Source organism: Linepithema humile, chromosome 1 (assembly GCF_040581485.1).
Source record: "Linepithema humile isolate Giens D197 chromosome 1, Lhum_UNIL_v1.0, whole genome shotgun sequence".
NCBI lineage: Eukaryota > Metazoa > Arthropoda > Insecta > Hymenoptera > Formicidae > Linepithema > Linepithema humile.
Window position 1 is genome coordinate 24,865,567 of NC_090128.1, and position 23,272 is coordinate 24,888,838.

General features: G+C 36.2%; 1 protein-coding gene, 1 long non-coding RNA gene and 1 pseudogene across 2 annotated transcripts; 1 reads left to right on the forward strand and 2 right to left on the reverse strand.

The window, feature by feature from the left end:
- On the forward strand, positions 1-2,120 carry LOC105669899 (uncharacterized; annotated as a pseudogene).
- A 10,005-nt stretch (positions 2,121-12,125) lies between these two features.
- Positions 12,126-12,719, reverse strand: LOC136997275 (uncharacterized). Its single transcript, XM_067347845.1, has one exon. It carries the CDS (start codon positions 12,717-12,719, stop codon positions 12,126-12,128), a length of 594 nt encoding a protein of 197 aa, XP_067203946.1.
- A 2,625-nt stretch (positions 12,720-15,344) lies between these two features.
- On the reverse strand, positions 15,345-18,001 carry LOC136997014 (uncharacterized). Its single transcript, XR_010887832.1, has 3 exons — positions 17,035-18,001; positions 16,666-16,890; positions 15,345-16,574 (listed from the first exon to the last, which is right to left on the reverse strand). It is a non-coding gene; the product is annotated as an uncharacterized lncRNA (long non-coding RNA).
- Between the last annotated feature and the right edge of the window lie 5,271 nt (positions 18,002-23,272).

Here is a 23,272-nt window from a genome sequence, read left to right on the forward strand (position 1 = left end):
ATGAAAAAACCGAAATGGTTGGATGTGAATAAATATCATAGAGGACAAAAATTTGCACGCAAACATTTCGCCTCAATTCTCGTCACCACAATATTGGGGACGATTCATGTGTATTCTTTCAATGATTTTCTAAAACCAGTAATCATGTCAAAACACTCTGATACACTATATTTAGGATTTAAAAAGTATTTATATTTTAATTCATTGGCTTACAGTTATTCTACTTTGTTGCGAACCTTGAGATATTTATAAATTTTTCGATTCTAATTAATCGATATGTTATAAAACTATTACATACGTTGATTATAAAACATTTTACATAAGTTTAGTTAATATGGCCTTTATCAAAACTTGTTATTAATTTGCAAGATATTTATCGACTATACAACACTTTTTTAATTGGTACAACGGAGAGCCTTGGATTAAAGGAACGCCTGCTTATGAAGACATGGTATATGAGCGTAAGATGCATTTGATAATGAGAAACAAATATTTAAACTTGATAACGAGCAAATCGATAATGCGTCCAAAATTGCGGAGCCATGGTGTCCGGATCACAAATTATTGCAAAAAGATTTTGCCGCGGCATGTCCATTTGAGAATTTTAGGCAACGTCCTTATACGTTTCTCAATATAACACCATGCAGACCAAAAAGTATAAATAATGCGGATATGGCAGTCATGCAATGCTGCTTTATAAGTTCGCTTATACTTTGGCCGGAAGATATTGGAATAAACGCAACCGATGATGATTTGGAAGCCTTATGTCATATGTGGAGATGTTACGGATATTTTCTTGGAATAGAAGACAAGTAAGTAATAGTAAGAATAGATGTGTAAGTAAAAAGTAAAAAGTTAGTAAAAAATGTTATAAAAAAATGTTTGTATATATATAGATCTTTCAATATACAATATTTGACTATGCTTATGTAACTTGTCAGGCACAACTTTCGTCGTGGTAGCCTCGAGGAAATAAGCAGAGTTGGGAAAGTTATTTTGTAAAAGTATCTAGTTAAAGTTACAGTTCTTATCATTGAAAATACAACTAGTTACAGTTACAAGTTACCGATTCTAAAAAGTAACACGTTACAATTATAGTTACTCAAAAAGTAACGAGTCGTTACTTTTCAGTTACTTTTTTGCAATAAATGTGCATTACTATTCTAAATATACAAATCTTACATTTCAAGATTTATTATAATAACTTATTATATACTACATAGGTACTTAATTTTATGTTATATTATTTTATATGTAATAAATCACAATTGTTTTAAACTTAAAATAAAAATGCATTTAAAATATTAAATTAATTAATAATTTAAAATATATTATTATACACTTAGAATAAAAATTATAGGATTAAAATTTTTCAGTTTAAAAATTCACGAATTTTATACAAACAGTCGTAACTTTCCGAAACATCGTAGTTCTTCTTAAAGTCTCAACTTTATGCTTATATGATAATCATTCTCAAAGATAATTTATTACTGAGTGGGAGTGCATTCTTTAAATGAGAATTTGTTTATTTCTGTTGAATTTCATAATTAATATCTATACAGTTATCCGTCTATTTATTTAAATATCGAATCTACGCTTAATATGACAAATCCCATGACAATTTTGTTCCTTTCCTTATGCATATGTTTATGCGACTATACAAGTTTCTCTGGATAGGCCCTAATTCTTACAATTAATACAACCGTATATAGAATATTAAATTAACTGTTAAATTAGTTACTAGTTACCATAAATATGTAGCTAAGTTAAGTTACAGTTATAGATGAAGAAAAAGGAACGAAGTTAAGTTAGAGTTACCGAAAAAAAATAACTGTAACTGTAACTTCGTTACAAGTAACGAGTTACTTCCCAACCCTGGAAATAAAACAACGCATGCAAGATCTGTATCAATATTGGATAATACCAAATTTGAAGGATGTTACACCAGAATGGGAGCATATGACGAGATGTCTCATCGTACCCTTAATTATTATCCGTTCATTTACATGCCTTATAAAGTGATGATATTAATCGCAACAGATTTGTTAAATCTAAACATGTTACATTTGTATAAGTCGCTCATTTACTTAGAATGGTGTGCTTATAAAATATGGAAGTAAGTTATATTTCTTATATTTTTATACAAATATTTACGTAGTCAATTCACCACTAATTTCCTAAGTATAATAACCAATTTTATTCGATATTGAGTTCTTAACATTGAAAAAAGTATAAATGCCAAAATATAAAAAAAGAATTTGTCCATAAAGACGTACCTATATTATTATTTATTTTTTCTAAAGTTAATACTTTTTTATACGCGTTAAAGCGTATTCTTCACGTTGTCATTAATTTTTTTTCATATTAAAAAATTTTATTTTAAAGTTTACATTCCTCTAAAATGGTAAAATCTCAATTATTATATAATAATGAGTATTGCAAAATGTGTGAATATTCTGTAATTTTGTTATTTTAATAATATTAGATTCCTATTACGTCATGCTTTAAAATTTTCAATTTTACGAGCAATTTTTAATAAAGTCCTACGGAAAATAATAGATAAAGCGGCAAATTACAGCCCGGAAAAACATGCAGAACTTCAAGAAATATCAAAAAAGCAGTTGTCAAATTTGTCTACTATGTATTAATAATGAGAGAGTTTGAAATTATAAAATTATATTATTTTTAATTGTATATATCACTGGTGATGGACGTGTATTATGATTTTTGTTTATTTTACTTAATTTTATAAAAAAATCAAAATTTTATAAAAAATGCAATTATATATGCAATGAAATATCGAAACGTTGAGTTAATGTTATTGAGTTAATGCTCATTGATATTTTTGTTTCAGCAAGAAATTAATTTATAAAATAATTTACTTATTTAATTAATTATAAAATAATTTGAAACAAGAAACATCCTATCCTGTAGAGATTAAAGAGATGATCAAAGAAAGGAGAAAAGTTCGGAGAATCTAACAAGACATCCCGAAGACAAGAAAATATTCAACCGCATTAGGAACCAATTGAATCGGCTAATTAAAGAAAACAAAAACAGAAACTTTGAAGCCTACCTACAAAGTCTTTTCACAGAAGCAGACGCTGATTATTCCCTGTGAAAAGCAATAAAAAAACTTAAAAGACCTATAGTTAGAACTCCTCCAATTAAAGATGAGACCGACAGATGGATTCGCCGAGACGAAGAAAAAGCCGAAGCTTTTGCTAATCACCTGTCTAGAGTATTCCAACCTCATAACATTCAGTCTAAGATAGTAACCACTATCACATACAGCAAGACAGAACAAATTAAATACGTCATTCCCCTTGAAATTGCACAAGAAATTGACAAAAACATCAAACTAAAAAAAGCACCAGGTATTGACAAAATACCACCGAGAGTGCTAAAAGAATTATCGCGTAAAGGAGTTGTGCAACTTATGTATATTTTCAATGCATGCTTTCGACTGGAATATATACCGGACTGTCTTAAACTGGCTCAAATTATCATGATTAAAAAACCAGATAAGCCGGGGGAGGAAATAGCTTCATACAGACCAATTTCACTACTCCCAGTTATATCTAAATTATTTGAGAAGCTATTGTACAAGCGACTCAAACCTCTAATAATATATCAAACCCTAAGGTTTTTTGGGCTGTTAAATTCAAATCTGATTGCAAAATTGCAAAATTCAAAATGGCGGATCGAATATGGCGACTGTTAATTGTTTAAACAAACAATTTCTAATATATTCGCATAGTACTTGATACACGAGCTTTTTGGAAATATCGAAGTAAAAAATTCTTTTTCACCTACATCATTAGCTGGTTAAATATTTTAACGAACTTCCACATTTTGGTTTACACGATCATAACATTTGACTGATAGATCGTAGTAAACATTTTCAAAAATCATTGTTCTCCTCTTGAAAAGCCCTTTTAAATGAGTCCCCACTCAACCCATAGTACCATTTAATATTTTCCACCTTTATTCTACCCCTCTTCCTTCTCCCCAGGACATGTGAAACGATCCACACCACGGACTAAGGAATAGAGGGACGGAGCACAAGCTGTACCGGGGGAGCACGTTTGCGGCGGGGGGGGGGGCCGCTATATTCGTTTAGTAATCACCACACATAGAACTCACTATTTGCGTATGTGTGAGAAATGAAAGTCAGATCCTGCGCACAATAAATAAAATAGGAAATAGAAATAGGAAATAGAAATAGGAATAATTATTAAATATTAGAAATAAGAAATTGGAATTATTTATTTTAAAAATAAAAAGAATAGAAAAAATTAATGCATGAATTAAGATATAAGAATTGGAACTAATTAATATATTTTATTCTCTTGTTAGATGTAAAATAATTTCTCTTTTTAATATTAAATGATTATTGCTATTTCTATTATTTTGTCTACTGTATGCAGAGCCTCAGAGTAATAAAAGTTAAAGTATTTTATAAAATTTATAGTACAACAATAATAAAACCGCCTAATCTCTTTACGCTTGTCACTCGTTATGTCTAGTGGCACCACTACACGAGTGTAACCATGTCACAGACACAGAATCTCTGTGTAAGAATCGCTACATCAATATGGCGGAAAGCAGTCCCCCCCGCACGCTTGAATTACCATCCCCTCTCGCCTAAACTAGGACTTTAGACTCAGTCCCTCTATTCCTTAGTCCGTGATCCACACTCATTCCAAAAAGTATCTTTTTTCGAAAACTTTGAACCCATGTTTCATCATTTTTTGATATTTTAATTTTTGACTCTACTACCTTTGCCACAAACCCTTCGGAAAAGTCTACCACTGAAGTGGTTAATGAGACGTTCGAAAACATTACTAAAAATTCCGAATGTAAAGTGAAACATTCGAGTAATTATAAATATGTAACAGTGATGAAGAATACGTTCAATCTGAAATTATTTTCGAACGACTTCAACATCCGAATCGTAAAAGAGCAATATATCTGGATAAATGAGAATATCGCTGAATTCTTTCCAAATGTACCGCAATCTTTACGAAGCTTAATTCCAGCCTGCTATCGCTAAATAGATTCACCATCAATGAAAAAACCGAAATGGTTGGATGTGAATAAATATCATAGAGGACAAAAGTTTGCACGCGAACATTTCGCCTCAATTCTCGTCACCACAATATTGGGGACTATTCATCTGTATTCTTTCAACGATTTTTTAAAACCACTAATCATGTCAAGGCACTCTGATACACTATATTTAAGTATTTATAATTAGGTATTTATAATTTAATTCATTGGTTTACAGTTATTCTACTTTGCTGTGAATCTCGAGATATTTATAAAATTTCCGATTCTAATTACGTTGTAATACGTTGTAATTACGTGTTTTTACGCCTCACGGGCGGTGCGTAACGATGCGGACCGTTACATGGCGCCCGAACAGGGACCGGTTTAAAAGTAAAAAAAGACTCCAGATTTAGAGACAAATAAGTACATGGGTTAATTACTTACTTAAAGATCAAGTTGTCGAGATATTAGAATCCTATAACATTGATAGTACCGGGACTTAACCTTTGAAAACGACTCCGGCTATTTATTTCGCGAAGGCCTGATCTATTTCAATCTTCCGCGGGTAACCTGGACAATATGCAGAAGAGCAATTATTCGGCCAAAGCCGACGACGAACCAGTGGAGGAACTGGTTGTTCCATTGGTATTAAGTATTATGGAGCGGGCAAAGCTCCTAAACCAAATGAGGAAATGGGGCCTCCATTTTGATGGCAAGGATCCGTTCTCTTTCTTGGAACGGGTAGAGGAGCTCGGCCAGGAATATGGCTTTACGAACGAGCAGCTACTCCTCGGCCTACCGAAAGCATTGAAAGGCAACGCTTTATTATGATTTAGAAACCATAGGGCCTCTTGGAATTCTTGGGACGACTTTTGTCTGGACTTTAAAGCGTTCTACCTGCCACCAGGATACCCGCGACAAGAGATACAAGGCAGGCAGCAGCAACCAAGCGAGTCATTCGACGCTTTTGCCATAGCATTGCAGACGCTAATGCGACGAGCCGGAGGGTACTCGGAGCAAGAGCAATTAGAGCAGATCTATGAAAATATGAACCCGGATCTCCAATTATATATTCCACTCGAGAATATTCACACGCTGAGCAAACTGCACGCAAAGGTCGCGAATCTAGAAAAGATTCAACAACGCCAAAAAGAGCGACGACCAAGGTTCCCCGAGAGGAACGACCGAAACCCAGTCGCCACAGCTACATATAACAAAGACAAATGTTGCAGGCGGTGTAAGCAGCGAGGGCACACCCGCTGGAACTGCAAACTCACGCCTAAGAAGTTTTGCTCCCAATGCGGGAAAGATGGAGTCCTGACCAAAAATTGTCACCCCCCAAAGGGAAATGAGACACGGGTCGGGGGAAAAGCGGCGTACGCCCGGCCCGAATCAAAATAAAGTATACTCCGAGACCGCATGTCCTTCTGAAGATCGAAGAAAAATCCGTTTGGGCTTTGCTCGACTTTGGATCTAAAGCCTCACTGCTCAATATCGAGACCGCTCAACTAATTAAAAAAAAGCCGACCACGACGAGCGAAACAATACACTTAGCGGATGGTTCGGAAGTAACCATTAATCAGACTGTCCATCTGTCACTGACAATACCAGGAAAGACAGTTCATCATGAATTTGCGGTATTACCGTCGCTAAGTACGCCCATTCTCATTGGGACAGATCTTTGGGCTAAATTACAGATTAATTTACCGCCCCCTCTGGCTCAGCAGCAATATAAGCACTCGACTATCGGCTTTGTTACCACCGCTCCGGCTCTTGACAAGGCAAAAGAACCATACCGGCTAAAAGAATTTCTAGATAAAGAGTTACCGAAATTCGAAAGGATTAAAGGCCCCACAAACCTAATCGAACATAATATTCGATTAAAACCAGGACCTCCAATAAAGCAGAGATATCGGCCACAAAATTCGGCCATGCAGAAAATTATTGACGACAAAATCCAGAAAATGGAAAGCGAAGGCGTAATCGAAGCATCAACCAGTGCCTGGAGTTCTCCGGTAGTCATAGTCAGAAAAAAAGACGGAACTCACCGATTCTGTATAAATTACAGAAAATTAAATGATGCTTCAGAGAAAGACGCCTATCCATTGCCGCACATCACTGCTACCCTCGAGAAATTAAGAAGAGCCCGCTATCTCTTAACTCTGGATCTGAAAAATGGGTATTGGTAGGTACCCTTATTTAAAGAAAGCCGACCAGTTACCGTATTTACCATACCTGGCCGAGAACTCAAGCAATTTCGGGTAATGCCTTTTGGGTTATACTCGGCACCCGCAACTTTCCAGAGGATACTCGATACCGTTATAGGACCAGAGCTCGACCCGCACGTGCTAGTCTACCTGGACGACGTCGTCGCTAGCCGAACTTTCGAGAGCATCTAGGTCACTTAGCCGAAGTATTCCGCCGATTACGAAAAGCTAAATTACGGCTCAATCCAGAGAAGTGCCATTTCTGCCGTGAAAGCCTAAGATACCTTGGACATATAATCGACAAGGAAGGCATCCGCACCGATCCAGAAAAAGTGAGCGCAATTACGAATTGGCCAGTTCCAACAACCGTAAGAAAAATACGGCAATTCATCGGAATGGCCTCCTAGTACCGACGCTTTATCGCAGACTTTTCAACTGTCATTGCGCCCCTTACGCAATTAATGCGCAAAAATGCACGGTGGAGGTGGACAGAAAAAGAAAAAGCCGCTTTCCAACACTTTAAAAAGGCTTTGACGACAGCACCAGTGCTTGCCTGTCCAGACTTCACAAAACCTTTCGTGCTGCAAATCGATGCCAGCACTCAAGGCTTAGGAACAGTACTCACGCAGAACCATGAGAATGGCGAGCGAGTAATAGCGTATGCAAGCCGAACACTTAATCCAGCAGAAAAGAATTACAGCGCTACCGAGCTGGAATGCCTTGCTGTCGTTTGGGGAATTCGTAAAATGCGTGACTACCACGAAGGGTATCACTTTACTGTATTGACTGACCATCAATCTTTACGATGGTTACAACGATTAGAATCTCCTACCGGACGACTTGACAGATGGACTTTTGAATTGCAGCAATACGATTACGATGTTCAATATCGTAAAGACGCACTAAATCGCGTTGCCGATGCTCTTTCCAGAGAACGAATAACAAATGCTGTCAGTCGAACCACCGCTTGCCGATGGTACGATAGAATCAAGGCGGCGGTAGAAAATAGACCGGAAGAACTACCAGACTACAAAATCATAAACGGGCAATTATTTCGGCACATAATACACGATTTAAACTTCCATGAAACGCCAAGTACCGAGCAATGGAAGCAGTGTGTACCGAAGAATCAGCGCCTGTCCGTTCTAACACGTCTTCATGACGATCTTACGACAAGACACCTTGGCATCGCCAAAACTATAGCGCGAATTGCACAAATTTATTACTGGCCGGGTATGTTCCGGGAGATCGCGAGATATGTACGCTGCTGCAAAAATTGTTTGGCATTTAAAACACCACAAGAAAAACCAGCCGGAAATCTACACACCACTCCAGTAATCGCACCCTGGCAACAAGCTTCCGTAGATTTGATAGGCCCTTTACCGCGTTCCAAGCAAGGTCACACATGGCTATTAACCATGATAGATAGATTTAGTAAATGGATTGAAATGGTTCCATTACGCCGAGCTACCGCGACAAATCTCGCCCGTGAGGTCACCAATCGTTTAATATACCGACATGGCTGTCCTGAGCAAATTATCTCCGATAATGGAACTCAGTTTGCGTCCCGTCAATTTCAGGATCTTTTAAAAGATTTCGGCATTGAGCACCATACGACTTTAGTCTACGCATCGCATTGTAATCCCGTCGAACGAGCAAACCAAACCGTAAAGACAATGATTGCTCAATACGTTGAACGGGATCACCGAAATTGGGATGAGCGAATACCAGCATTGCAATTTGCAATGAATACCACAAAACACAAAGCCACCGGCTTCACACCGGCTTATCTCAATCACGGCCGAGAATTATCTCGACCGCATTCAGAAGACCGGAGTAATAGCTACAAAATAAAAGGTCCTGAAAATAGTTACCGTCAACTAGAAGACGATTTCGAACTAGTAAAAATACAACTAGCACGCTCCTTTCAAAGACAAGAGCGTCATTATAATTTAAGACGACGAAATTGGCGGCCAAAAATAGGAGAACACGTGTGGAAACGTGAACGACCACTATCCGACAAAGCCGAAGTATTCAATGCTAAATTACCCCCTAAATATATTGGGCCGCTCGAAATCCGAAAGATTATTTCACCGGTAATTGTCGACCTGCGAGACTCTGAAGGCAGATGGTACCGACAAGTACACGTCCAGGACCTAAAACGAGCATCGAAAGAAACAGAAATAGGTGAAGAAATAACCGAATAAAATTTAGGAGCCGACGCCACCGTACCGCGGCCCCCCCCCCCAGAGCCTACACCACTGTTTTTGAAAAAAAAAATATATTAAAAATAAAATTTTTACCCTCTAACGAAAAGCCCTTCTGAGGCGACACCCGTGGATTTCAGGTCCCCGAGATCCTACGCCGTTGTAAACAACCCGTTGATACGCGGCGTACTCAGCGCGGTAACTACCCCCCACTTGGGGTGCTACCCTACCCGGCAGCTATCCCTTCTCGGGCTATTACCCTCGAGTTGGGGGATTGGAATGCGGCCCGTAATGGGGGGTGTACACGTGAAGCCCATGTGGCACTTAGTAACAGCGCGTACTGTTACAGATGAATTTGCCGGGACGAAGAAAAAGCCGAAGCTTTTGCTAATCACCTGTCTAGAGTATTCCAGCCTCATAACATTCAGTCTAAGATAGTAACCACTATCACATACAGCAAGAATGAACAAATCAAATACGTCATTCCACTTGAAATTGCACAAGAAATTGACAAAAACATCAAACTAAAAAAAGCACCAGGTATTGACAAAATACCACCGAGAGTGCTAAAAGAATTATCGCGTAAAGGAGTTGTGCAACTTATGTATATTTTCAATGCATGCTTTCGACTGGAATATATACCGGACTGTTTTAAACTGGCTCAAATTATCATGATTAAAAAACCAGATAAGCCGGGGAAGGAAATAGCTTCATACAGACCAATTTCACTACTCCCAGTTATATCTAAATTATTTGAGAAGCTATTGTACAAACGACTCAAACCTCTAATAATATATCAAACCCTAAGGTTTTTTGGGCTGTTAAATTCGAATCTGATTTCAAAATTGCAAAATTCAAAATGGCAGATCGAATATAGCGACTGTTAATTGTTTAAACAATTTCTAATATATTCGCATAGTACTTGATACACGAGCTTTTTGGAAATATCGAAGTAAAAAATTCTTTTTTACCTACATCATTAGCTGGTTAAATATTTTAACGAACCCCCACATTTTGGTTTACACGATCATAACATTTGACTGATAGATCGTAGTAAACATTTTCAAAAATCATTGTTCTCCTCTTGAAAAGCCCTTTTAAATGAGTCTCCACTCAACCCATAGTGCCATTTAATATTTTCCACCTTTATTCTACCCCCCTCCCCCCACCCCAGGACACGTGAGACGATCCACATCCTTTCGAAAAAGTAGCTTTTTTCAAAAACTTTGAACCCGTGTTTCACCATTTTTTGATATTTTAATTTTTGACTCTTACTACCTTTGGCACAAACCCTTCGGAAAAGTCTACCACTGAAGTGGTTAATGAGACGTCCGAAAACATTACTAAAAATTCCTAATGTAAAGTGAAACATTCGAGTAATTATAAATATGTAACAGTGATGAAGAATACGTTCAATCTGAAATTATTTCCGAACAACTTCAACATCCAAACCGTAAAATAATAAAAATTGTAATAAAAATTGTAATAAAAGCAGAATCACTATATCAATAAGGTCAATCATTGGTTGTGCATAATTATATCGTAGATGTCGAACAATTCTTTTCAATGTTTTATTATTTTTTACATTCTATAAAGGCTTAAACGAGCAACCAACGGAACCAAAAGCGATCACTGAACAGAAGAGAAATTGTCCAACATCTACTTACACCTCGACGAAACTTGCTTGCATCAAAAAACCGTTTAAGAAAAAAATAGAGGAGACTAACCTTTTGCTTAACCAGTTGAGTGGTAATGTATCATATATGTACAAAAAAAAGTGCCAAACGTGGTAATGTATCATATATGTACATTTGTAAATAACTCCACTAATTTTCAACAGATTTGCATAAAACTTGATATCCTAAGGTTTTTTGAGTTGTTGAACTCGAATCTGTTGTCAAAATTGTAAAATTTAAAATGGCGGATCTAATATGGCGATTATTAATTGTTAAAACGACTAAAATATTAGAGTTAGTTAAAATATGTATAAGACCTTATTTGTAGAGCTTTTTATGAGCTTTATTCTTTGTTTGACAACTTTTTCCGTACAATAAATATTTTCTGAAATAATTAACAAAAAGTTTTATTTTTTAACCTTTGAGGGGAGCTGGGGGGCGGAGGGAGCATTTTCGCCAAAAATTTATTTGGGAATATTATTTACTAGATAAAATAAGTATTTAGGCTGAATATAAGCCAAATCGGAGGTGATAACTTTTCGGAAGTCCACCCCCCTTTTTTTATCCACCTCCACTTTTGACTGGAAAGTCGTAGTAAACATTTTCAAAAATTATTGTTCTTGTCTTGAAACGCCCTTTCAAATGATCCCCACTTGACCCATAGTGCCATTTAACATTTTACACCCCTATTCTGCCCCGGGGGAAGGGGGGGGGGAATCCACACCCATTCTGAAAAATTGCTTTTTCGAAAACTTTGAACCTATGTTTCACTGTTTTTCGATATTTTAACTTTTGGCTCTTACCACTTTTGGCACAAATCTTTCGGAAAAATCTACCATTCAACTGGTTAAGAGCAAGCAGTTGTCCTAACATTTACAGAAACAGCATAATTACGTTGGTTAAAGAAAACAAGCAGGCATCGTGGTATTGAAGGAAGCAAGTTTCCAAAATATACATTTTTTTCCTCTTTATCAGAAATGGTACTACGAGCTGATAGATCTTATAAAAAGCATGCTGGATTTTTCCTCGCACTGTTGCTCCTCGGGGCTGAGTAGTGTCTGTCGCGGCAACTCCTCGATCTTCCAAAAATGTTGGAGAAGCTGATCGAGTGATTGATTGTTTGCGCAATGCTGGAGCTGAACGGTGACGTTACGCGAGGCCTTACGAGTCGCCGTCGAGCCCGAGATGATCCATCCAAAGACAGTATTTTGCGCCACGGGTTGGCCGCTTTTACCCTTTCGCACGCCCTCAAGAATCAGATTACTGTAAAGATCGGCGCCTAAGAGAAGATCAATTGGATCTGCGCTGAGGGGATCCGGATCCGCTAGGGAAAGATCCGCGAGATGATCCCAATTGACGGGAGAGACCGCAGGTGACGGTGCGTAGCTCGTAAGTGACTTTAATATAGACGCGCAAATCTCGAGGACCGGCTTCGAGTTGTCGCAGGGAGAAAGAATAATGTTGGCGGCGTAGCGACAAGCGACGCCATTTTTGGCGTCGAAGCATCCGACGCCAGAAATGGCAACCGGCGCGCGAACGCGGCGCACTTTCAGGAACCGCGCAAGTTGTTCGGTCATAAAGGTTATTTCCGAGCCTTGATCGATTAATGCTCGAATGACGATGGCACGACTTGATGCTGTTCGAGCCTGGACTTTAGCGGTCGCGAGTAGCACGTGAGGTCACGAAGGAGTTATGGTCGTCATATTTAATGCAATGACGGTCGCAGTATCGGCGGTCTTCGCTTGTGCATCGGAGTCGAGCGGGCTGGCTGCTTCAATTGACGGAGAATCCGCATTGAGACGTGTCAGCGAAAGCATCGAGTGATGCTTTCGCTGACACGTGCGACAGGCGTACTTGCTGGGACACGATTTTACCGCATGTTTGGCGCTCAAGCAGTTTATGCAACGGTTGCTGTTTTTGATAATTTCCGCACGTTGAGTCAGGCTTTTTTTGATAAACTGCGGACACTTGTTTATAAAATGGACCGACTTGCACAGTGGGTACGAGATCGCAGACGTTGCGGACGCCGTCGCGCTCGTTGCCTTTTGCGACCGTGCGAGTTTCGTCGCGCTTGGAGGCGCCAGTTCCTCGAGAACGCGAGCGCGAGAGGCGATGAAGCGATCGATGTCTGCGTATGAAGGAATAGCCGTTTCGTCCCCCCCACCCCTTGAGCTTCCACGCCTTTCACATAGTAGGATCGAGTTTTTGACGGTATACACGAGGAGATCGTTTAAAATGTCTTCGCGATTGCTTGATTTGTTCTATCTCGCAGTTAGTTTAACTCCGAAGATAACTCCGTTTGACTCGCGTGAAACACTCGGGAGATTACACAGCGCGGCGGCATGAATGTCGACCAAGCGACGTTTATTCTCATAGCGCGACACAAGAGTTTTCCAAGCGATCTCGAAATTGTCGGCTGTTACTGAAATGTTCTTAATCGTGTCCAGAGCGCGCCCGGTCAAGCTCGACGATAAGAAATGCATGCGCGCGAACGCGGACAAGTCTTTATTGTTGATAATGAGCGACGAAAAACGATCGCGAAAACTTTCTCATTCGTCGTACTTGCCCGAAAACGGTGAAATGCTGATGGGTGGCAAATGAGACAGCAAAAAGGCCGACGGAGACCCACTGTTGCGATGATTTGCCAAGTTGGAAGTCATCGGCGGTTCGACCTCCTCGAGGCGCTCCGCCATGTAGTCCAGGATCTCCTGATAAACGTCTTCGTGCGTGTCGAAAAGCTGACTCCAGAAGTAGTCGACCGACTTTGCTTTTGGCACGGCTTGCAGCAAGGATGAATGTGTCTCAATGCACTGAGCCCAAGTTTCCTTCAGGGCGGACACTCGCGACCATATTTTTGCGGGTGTATAATTGTTTTTCCCGACCTTTCGAAAATTGTCGAGTGACCGGGAGATTGAATGAAATAACGCGTGCTGTTTCGCTAAAAGTTCACTCATGGTGATTTGCCGATTTGTTACTTATTGTCCACTTACTTTAACGCGTCGCACTGATTGCCCTTAATCCGGCTCGAAGGACCAAATTTATGTTCGCGATCGAGGTGAGATTCCGATCGGAACAGAGAATTGCCGGGTGCGCTCAGAAAGAGCGAAGAGTCAGTTTGGCGAAGAGGAAGGTAGTGAGCGACGAAAGGAGCAAGAAGAAGAAAGAACGCTGGCTGTCGCACGAAGCGGCAACTGAGCAAAAGAGAAAGCCAGATAGAAATAAGTGAGCGAGAAGTAAGGGCCCGAGGACGCGGTGGAAACGGACCAAATCAGTGCTGCAAGATCGAGCATCCTGCAACATGAAGGGAACGGCCCCCACCATGCGGGCACTACACAAGCAAGAACCGCACGTCACGCGTCCGTGTGCGCACGCGTCTGCGTAGCATGCTATATTTTGTGTCACTTCCCCAGCCCACGAAAAATGCTACGTACAAAAAATGCTAAGAAGCCAAGCGTTTTTAATCGAGTAAGGCGAATCGCTTGAATAATAAAGATTCCGTCTTCTAAACTTGCATCTTGCAACTTTTTTTTTCCGCATTTTTTTCTAACGCACAATCTAATGCACAATCGAGTAAATAATTAAATAATTTTTTTTTCTAAACAGTATTATTTTATATTCATTAAAAATATTCGCATAAGTTAAATTAATAACTGTTGAAAAAGATATTAATTTGCTATGATTGTCAATAGAAAAATAAAATATAATTTTACAATTTTTCAACAAAATGCAGGTTTAACATATGCCAAGATTATTAATAAATATAAAATAATACTTTTTTGTCGAAAACATTATTTAATAATTTGATTGATTACTGTTAGAAACTCATGTGCAAAAAAAGTTGCAAGAAGCAATTTCCAAACACAATATCTTCAACATTTTAGCTACTCGCTTTACCCGTTTAGCCATGCTTGCTACTTGACATTTACCGCTTTAAACTGAAAAGAAAGATATATTAATAATTTATTACTAGTTAATAGTGGCCTTCCACGCCACCCATGAGGTGCCACTAATAGCGCGCTAGATTTTTTTAAAGTGGAGATCTTCGCCTATAGCCCTATTATACCACATATTGTTGCAAAATACCACAAAAAATATATTACTATATAAATATTATGTATATTACAATATAAAAACTATATGTATATTATAAACATATACATATATATTGGTATCATTTTTACGTATAAATAATAGATGTGTATGGTACGCGCGCGCGCGCGCGCACACACATATTATTAGAATTTTACAGCGGTTGAAGAGACTTCAAATATAAATATTGATAAGGTTGTTTTTTTTACTTTTGTTTTATTTTTATTAATATATATGTATAAAAAAAATATTAGTAATTAATTATTAGTAATTAATAAATATATTTTGTATGTATGGTTTTGCTTTTACTCCGCCGCGGCCACTTGTCCCGCCACGGCCGCCCCTCCCGCCACCAATTCCTCTGGCTACCGAGGCATTTATACAGGGTGGGCCATTTTAATCCATCCACGCAAATTTCTCCGTAAGTAAGCCAAATACAGAAAAATGGTTCAGACAAAAGTTGTTCAGGACAATGGGGGTCACCTATTTGTGCTAGCAACTTTGACCTTGAAGTCAATTTTCAAGGTCATTTAAAGGTCAGAGTTATTTTTTTAAATGGAAACCCCTATTTTTGATTCCAAAATCTAATAGCTGGTGTCAAGAGCTTTTCAAAACACTATGATAAAGTTATTTTTTATTAAGTACTTTTCGAGTTACGAGGCTTGTAAATTACAGTATTTTGACATAAAATACAAAATATCTTGTAAAACATTCAATTTTTGAGAATCTTACCTTAATACTTTTATGCATAAAATAATGAAACGAATCAATTGGTATAAAGAAAACACATAGTTGCTTTCAAGAAAAAATATGTAGTTTGCAACATGCAACTGCATACTTTTTTTTTAAAACCAATGTGTTTTCTTTATACCAATTGATTCGTCTCATTATTTTATGCATAAAAGTATTAAGGTAAGATTCCCAAAAATTGAATGTTTTACAAGATATTTTGTATTTGATGTCAAAATACTGTAATTTACAAGCCTCGTAACTCGAAAAGTACTTAATGAAAAATAACTTTATCATAGTGTTTTGAAAAGCTCTTGACACCAGCTATTAGATTTTGGAATAAAAAATAGGGGTTTCCATTTTAAAAAATAACTCTGACCTTTAAATGACCTTGAAAATTGACTTCAAGGTCAAAGTCGCTAGCACAAATAGGTGACCCCCATTGTCCTGAACAACTTTTGTCTGAACCATTTTTTTGTATTTGGCTTACTTACGGAGAAATTTGCGTAGATGGATTAAAATGGCCCACCCTGTATAGCCTTCTATGGCCTCGCGAGCAGCCCGCTGAACGTACCAGCGGGCTCGTGCACGGCCGGCTCCTCTCCTTTTTTTTTCTACAAAATAAATATTGATGTAAATAATCAATAAAATAAAAATATTGTATATGTGTATGAAGAATGTAATAATTCAAAATTTATTACATACTATATTTTTTTGGATGCGGTTGCTCCGGCATCCGCTCCAGCTGCTGTTGTTGAGGCTGCTGCTGTTGTTGCTGCTGTTAAGACTGCTGCTGTTGTTGTTGCTGCTGCTGCTGCTGCTGCTCCACTTGGAGGCGCAGTCTCACAACCTCCTCATGTTGCAGCTGCATTTGCTGCTGCATTTGCAGCAGTTGCTGCAAATGTGGAGCTTCTACTTGCATTGTGTTTTCTGTAAAGAGAAAAAAATATATATATATATCCTTTTTTTCAAAGATATTATGTGTACAATTATAATAATAACTTAACGTAATTACTTTAAAAACGTAAAACGTTAATTTTAGCACAAATATAATTAATAATATTAATTACTTACCGGACGAAGCGTTTTCCATGGCAACCTGCGCTTAGTTTTCCACGAATTGTGAAAATAGCGCAGTGTTGCGATATGGGACCGGTTGTATGCGCATGTGCGGCAATATGGCGTCAGTACAGTGTCTCATACAAGTTAAACAAGGCACCGTTACCCCGCTACATTAAAAATATTTCTAAATTTTTTGAAATTAATTGAAATTTTCTACTTCTTGGTTTTTTAGTTGCTGGCTTCGTAAATTCCATGCTTGTAAATAAATAAATCTTACCTTATTTGTAGTCACCTAACCTTCTCATGTCAAAACGTCCCGCCATACGGTCAACACACAACATATAACGGCACTGGATCTCCATCACCGCACATGCGCAGAGCCGCACATGCGCATACAACCGGTCCCATATCGCAACACTGCCTTCAACCTATCTTCAATCAGGTTTTTTAGCACATAACTACACACGCACACTAACTTAAAAGATTCTGATGTAGATGACAGATAGCACTGAGAACTATATAGTGCCTCTAGATCATAATCCGGGAACTAATGTACCGTTCTGTTTTACTCAATAGACTTGTTCGTTTTAGCTACACTGGGGCTGCTCTGGTTCTGCTCTACACAGGATAATACAGGACAGATAAATAGTTTGTCCTGTATTATCTTGTTTAGAGCAGACCCAGAGCTGCCCCAGTGCAGCTAAAACGAACAAGCCCAATATGTCATACACGCACGCACACATATACAAAAATTTTCACGGATTTATTTCTAATAAACTAAGCTTCTAAGTTCAATTTTGAGGGTTCCATGTTGTTTTTCCGTATAATCTAGAGTGCGGAAAGATACACAAGTTGCATAATTTATGCATAAAGAGAATATGGTCACAAATTGACGGCTTTGAAGGTTAAGAAAAATCTTTTTTTTTTAATTTCTTTCTTTCTTACCTTCAAGTCTAGGCTTCCGCACTTTATTATCGCGTGTATTTTAATCGTAGAAAAGGATTTTTCATTCTTTGCAGACAATAAAAAGATCCTTGCTCGCGAAAAAATCGTGTTCAGCCGGTAACTTCAGCATCCTTTTAAAAAGAGCAGCAGATTAGTTCCCGGATTTTGGCATAGAGGCGCTATACAGTTCTCAGTGCTATCTGTCATATACATCAGAATCTTTTAGGTTAGTTATGTGTGTTTAGTTATGTGTGTGTTAGTCGTGTGTGTGTGTTATGTGCTAGGAAACCCAGCTGAAGAAAATGGGTTGAAGGCACTCTGAAGGATAAAAAAAGTGTATGTATTATACATAAATTTTGCAACATTTTTGCAAACATTTACATTATTTAGTTACATACATTCATATTCTAATTTCTGTAAAATACTTTTATTTATCTGCTTCATGTGTATATATTATGTATATTATATGCTCTATATTATATACATATATTCACATCAAAGTATCTATGTAAAAAGTTAATATTATTTTGTATATTGTATTTATTTTTATAATAAATGTATATGTCATATAACTTATATTATATATTAGTTATATGACGTATGACATATAACTTATTTATAAAGCATGAAATATAAAGGTATTTTTAGTTTCTTGTATGTATCATTTGTAAAAAAATCTTGATAAAAAAAAAACATTAATTTTTTTACTTACAATAATCTGTTTCAATATATACTTCTTTTAAATACTTACAATTAGCCTTATTTTATGCGTTTACCTTGGTATCTAAAATACACATCAAAATATAAAATTAATTTCTAATTCAGTAAAAAAAAACATTGTAGTCTTACACCAGAAGAATGGTAAAATATCATGTATATGCAATAACAAATAAATCACTTTTCCACTGACATTATGCACAACTTTGCAGAAATAAAATTATTCTCTGATTTTTGAATGCGTAGTGCAGTTTAAAACACACAGTCGAAATATGTCTATATTTTTAAAATAATAGTTTTGATTTTTCATAAATCACAGTGGTTTTATAAAATGTTCAATTTTAACAGTTTTTATTGGACTGTACTTTAGACAATATTATATTTTGCCATTTCTCTGTGTTGTAAGACAAGAATGTTTCTTTTCTACTGTAATAGAAATACATTTTCGATTTTGATACGTATTTTAAATACCAAGTTAATCACGTAAAATAAGGCTAATGTAAGTATTTAAAAGAAGCATATATTGAAACAGATTATTTACAAGTCGCAAAATTAATGTTGTTTCTTTTATCAAGATTTTTTTACAAATGATAGACACAAGAAATTAAAAATATCTTTATATTTTATGCTTTAGAAATAAAAAAAATGTATATAATATACATATATCATATACATTTATTATAAAAAGACATTATTATACAAAATAATGTCATTTTAAAAAGATATTTTGATATGAATATAGATAATATAGCACATAATATACATTATATATATATATATAAAACATATGACGTAATAAAAATATCTTATAATAAAGAATAAGATAAGCCAGAGGCGGTCTTCTCGTGGACTGGCAATATAAAATAAGACAAGCCAGAGGCGGTTTTCTCGTGGATTGGCAATATAGAATAAAACAAGCCAGAGGCGATTTTCTCGTGGACTGGCAATATAGAATAAGACAAACCAGAGGCGGTTTTCTCGTGGACTGGCAATACAGAATAAGACAAGCCAGAGGCAGTTTTCTCGTGGATTGACAATTTAGAATTACAAAAGCCAGAGACGATCTAACGTCAGCTAACAATTTTTAATAAATATAGTCAGAGGCGATCTAACGTCAGCTGACAGTTTAGAAAAAAGAGCTAAAAATGATTTATTCGTGAACTGGCAGATTTTAAGAAATATTGTCAGAGGCGATCTAACGTCAGCTGACAGTTTAGAAAAAAGAGAGCTAAAAACGATTTATTCGTGAACTGGCAGATTTTAAGAAATATTGTCAGAGACGATCTAACGTCAGCTGACAGTTTAGAAAAAAGAGAGCTAAAAACGATTTATTCGCAAACTGGCAGATTTTAAGAAATACGTATTTCTTTTAGTTAGTAATTTACTACACGTGTAGTCTGTTTATGTTTTATCGGATAATTTATAAGGTCATTTAACCTTTTTTCTTGCAATTGAAATTCTATCGTATGGCTGTATGATGTACATACGAGACGAAATAGACTTATACGAGGTGTCTAATAGATATAAATTAGATATGATAACCCAGTCAGCAAAGTCTGTTCGAACAGATATTGCCTAACGTCTGCTACAAATTTTTGTCAGCAGAAAGACTGCAGATTGTATACAAAACCTGTTGCATCAGATGATAATAGCAGAATGTCAGCAGAAATGTTACAAAACCTGCTGACATAATTTGACAGCAGATCAGTAGCAGAAACCGAGTAGAATTTGCTCGGAATTATTACAACAAATTGGCGGCAGAAACCGAGCAGGACCTGCGCAACGCAGTTTGATGTCAGATTGGCGGCAGAAATCGAGCAAAATCTGCGCAGTGCAATTTGATGTTGTTTGCCGCTATGCGGCGTGTTTCTTCATATATAAACTCGTACTCAAAATTTATCTACAGTGCATATAAAGTGTGGTCAGTGGCTTAATGAAGCTTATCAGTTTAATACAATAATCTGATACAATCCCCATAAGAGATTCAGAATATTAAACTGATTTTTGAAATTGAAAATGCGCTGCGAGTTGACCCGATATTTCGAGATTTCGAGCAGTGATTTCGAGATTTTGCCTAAATAAATTTATTAAAACATAAGTATTTTTTTTGTCCCAATAAAGCAAATATACATTATATACTTTGCATACCTCATTTACTACTTTTAATAAGCGAAACGAGAAATGTAAAATTGTAATGAAGCATTTAAATGCCGCTATTCCATTTAAATTGTGACGGCAGGTTCTGCTCGATTTCTGCCGACAATCTGACACCAAATTATACTGCGCAGATCCTGCTCGTTTTCTGCTGCCAATCTGCTGTCAATCTATGTCGACAGATTCTGCTGACAGAACACGAGCTTAATGCAGACACAGATGGCACCGTATTTGCTGCCAAGTTCTGAGCGAATCTGCTCGCAAACTGCCAGCAGACTGCTAACATTTTGTTGACTGGGAAAATATTTTATTTGAAAAATGTATAATAATACTATATATCTAATTGGAAAAAAATATTATATGCTTTCCCTATTTTTATTCTTATGTAATTAATACAAAATAAATAAATAACTTAATTAATTATTCAATACATACATATACATATTGAATATAGTTATCTTTATTTTATATTTTATATAATGACTGAAATGATATATACTCTCATTATTTCAGTCATTATCATATAAAATACAAAATAAAGATAACTATTTATTCAATATATGTGTGGATGTATGTATTAATTAATTGATTAATTAGTTATTTTGTATTTATTACATAAGGATAAAAATAAGAAAAGTATATGACATTTTTCTTCAGTGATATATATAGTATTATATGTATATTTTTCATTTATTATTTTGTCATATTTAATTCATATTTATTTGACACCTTGTATACGCCTGTCTTCTCAGACATTATATTGTAGCCTTGCGACGAAAGAATGACCCCAAAAAGAGGTGAAATTTCGCCTGATTTGCGGCCCTCGAATTTGGAACCAAATAGTACGCTAAATGATAGTTTATGATGAGACATTGATCACAGAAAATTTTTACATTGAGCCTACTTTTCGTTTCGAAGATAGGCGATGTCAAAGTTGCTAAGTCAGGTGCGGTATCATGACATATCTCACAAGTAAACTTACGGAACTGTCTGTCGAAACTCACCGATTTTGATGGGATTTTGCACACTTGTAGAACTATGACAAATAATCGATATATATATTTTTTTATATCGGTAAAGGTGCACTCTAAAGGGTGAAAACTACCCCTTAGATGTGACCCGGTGAGCATTATTAAGAGGAAGAGCTCTTTAAGAGGACTTTTTGAAGACCTCATTAACATCTCTTAAAAATGATATCAATAAGTTATCTTTTTATAAGACGTCTTTCAAAAAATTTATGATGTCCACTTATAGATGTCTTTAGTAAGTGAGCTCTTGAACCGATGACAACCGGTAGTTCGATACGGTCGTCAGGGATAATAAACAATAATAAACGCTCGCGTTGTGCGCGCCAAGTGGCATAGCCCAAGTAAAACGTAAAATAACCTAAACTTGGAGGAATTGTTATTTAGGAACACCTAATAAAACCAATCAACAAAAGATTGAAAAAAATATCACAAGAAAAGAAGAATCTCATAATAAATTATGTTGTAGTAAGTGTATAAAAATAAATTTTTATTAATTCATATTCCAATAAATATGATTTAACTATAGTTATATATAAGGTAAAGTAATAATTATTGGTTTCTCGAATATCTTCTATATCATGTAATTTCTGTTAAGCAAATTTTTCTCCTATTCTAATACTTCCGAAAATATCCAAGGTGGCAATAGTTATTGCCTCTTCCTATATATTAATTAATTAAAATATATGTACACATATTTATAATTATATACATATGCACACACACACACACACACGCACGCACGCACGCATGCACACACATACATTGTTTTTCTTAAATAGGAGCTTGTCAGAATAACATTAAAAAAATTACACGATTATTGGTTACAATCTAACAATTATTGTTAGATATACATCCATATTCTTCACAAGAGAACACAATAAATTTGAATTTACCGATTGGAACGCCTGAGGCACTAGAAGAATTTAATAAATTGATAACACAAGACTCCGTATCTTTATCACAATATGTAAGTACTCTTTGTCAATTAAATTAAAAAAATAAAAATACATGTATAAAAGTTAAATTATATAAATTTTGTTACAGAAAAGGATAATTAGAATTATAGGAGGAAAAGATGCGGAACAACATGTAAGAGAGAGAGAGAGAGAAACGCATTAAAACTTACTCTAACTGATCATCTAGCTTACAAACTCTCATGGACCGGACAAAAAAATACTATACAAACGAGAGACATGAAATTTGTTGACGTCATTATCGGTATTTTTGTTTTCTTATAGTTTTATTTATTACTTTTAACTAATTATTATATAATTATTATTTTTGATAAAAATTATTAAAAATTGGAAAAAAATTAATTCAAAGTAAAAGTAAAATTAATTTATTAAATTATTTTATTAATTAGTTAAATTATTTTAAATTTTAAAATATATAAAGAGATACACAAA

Excerpts from the sequence above, each read along its gene's own strand:
- LOC136997275 (XM_067347845.1), bottom strand. The coding sequence starts at position 12,719 with ATGACCGAACAACTTGCGCGGTTCCTGAAAGTGCGCCGCGTTCGCGCG.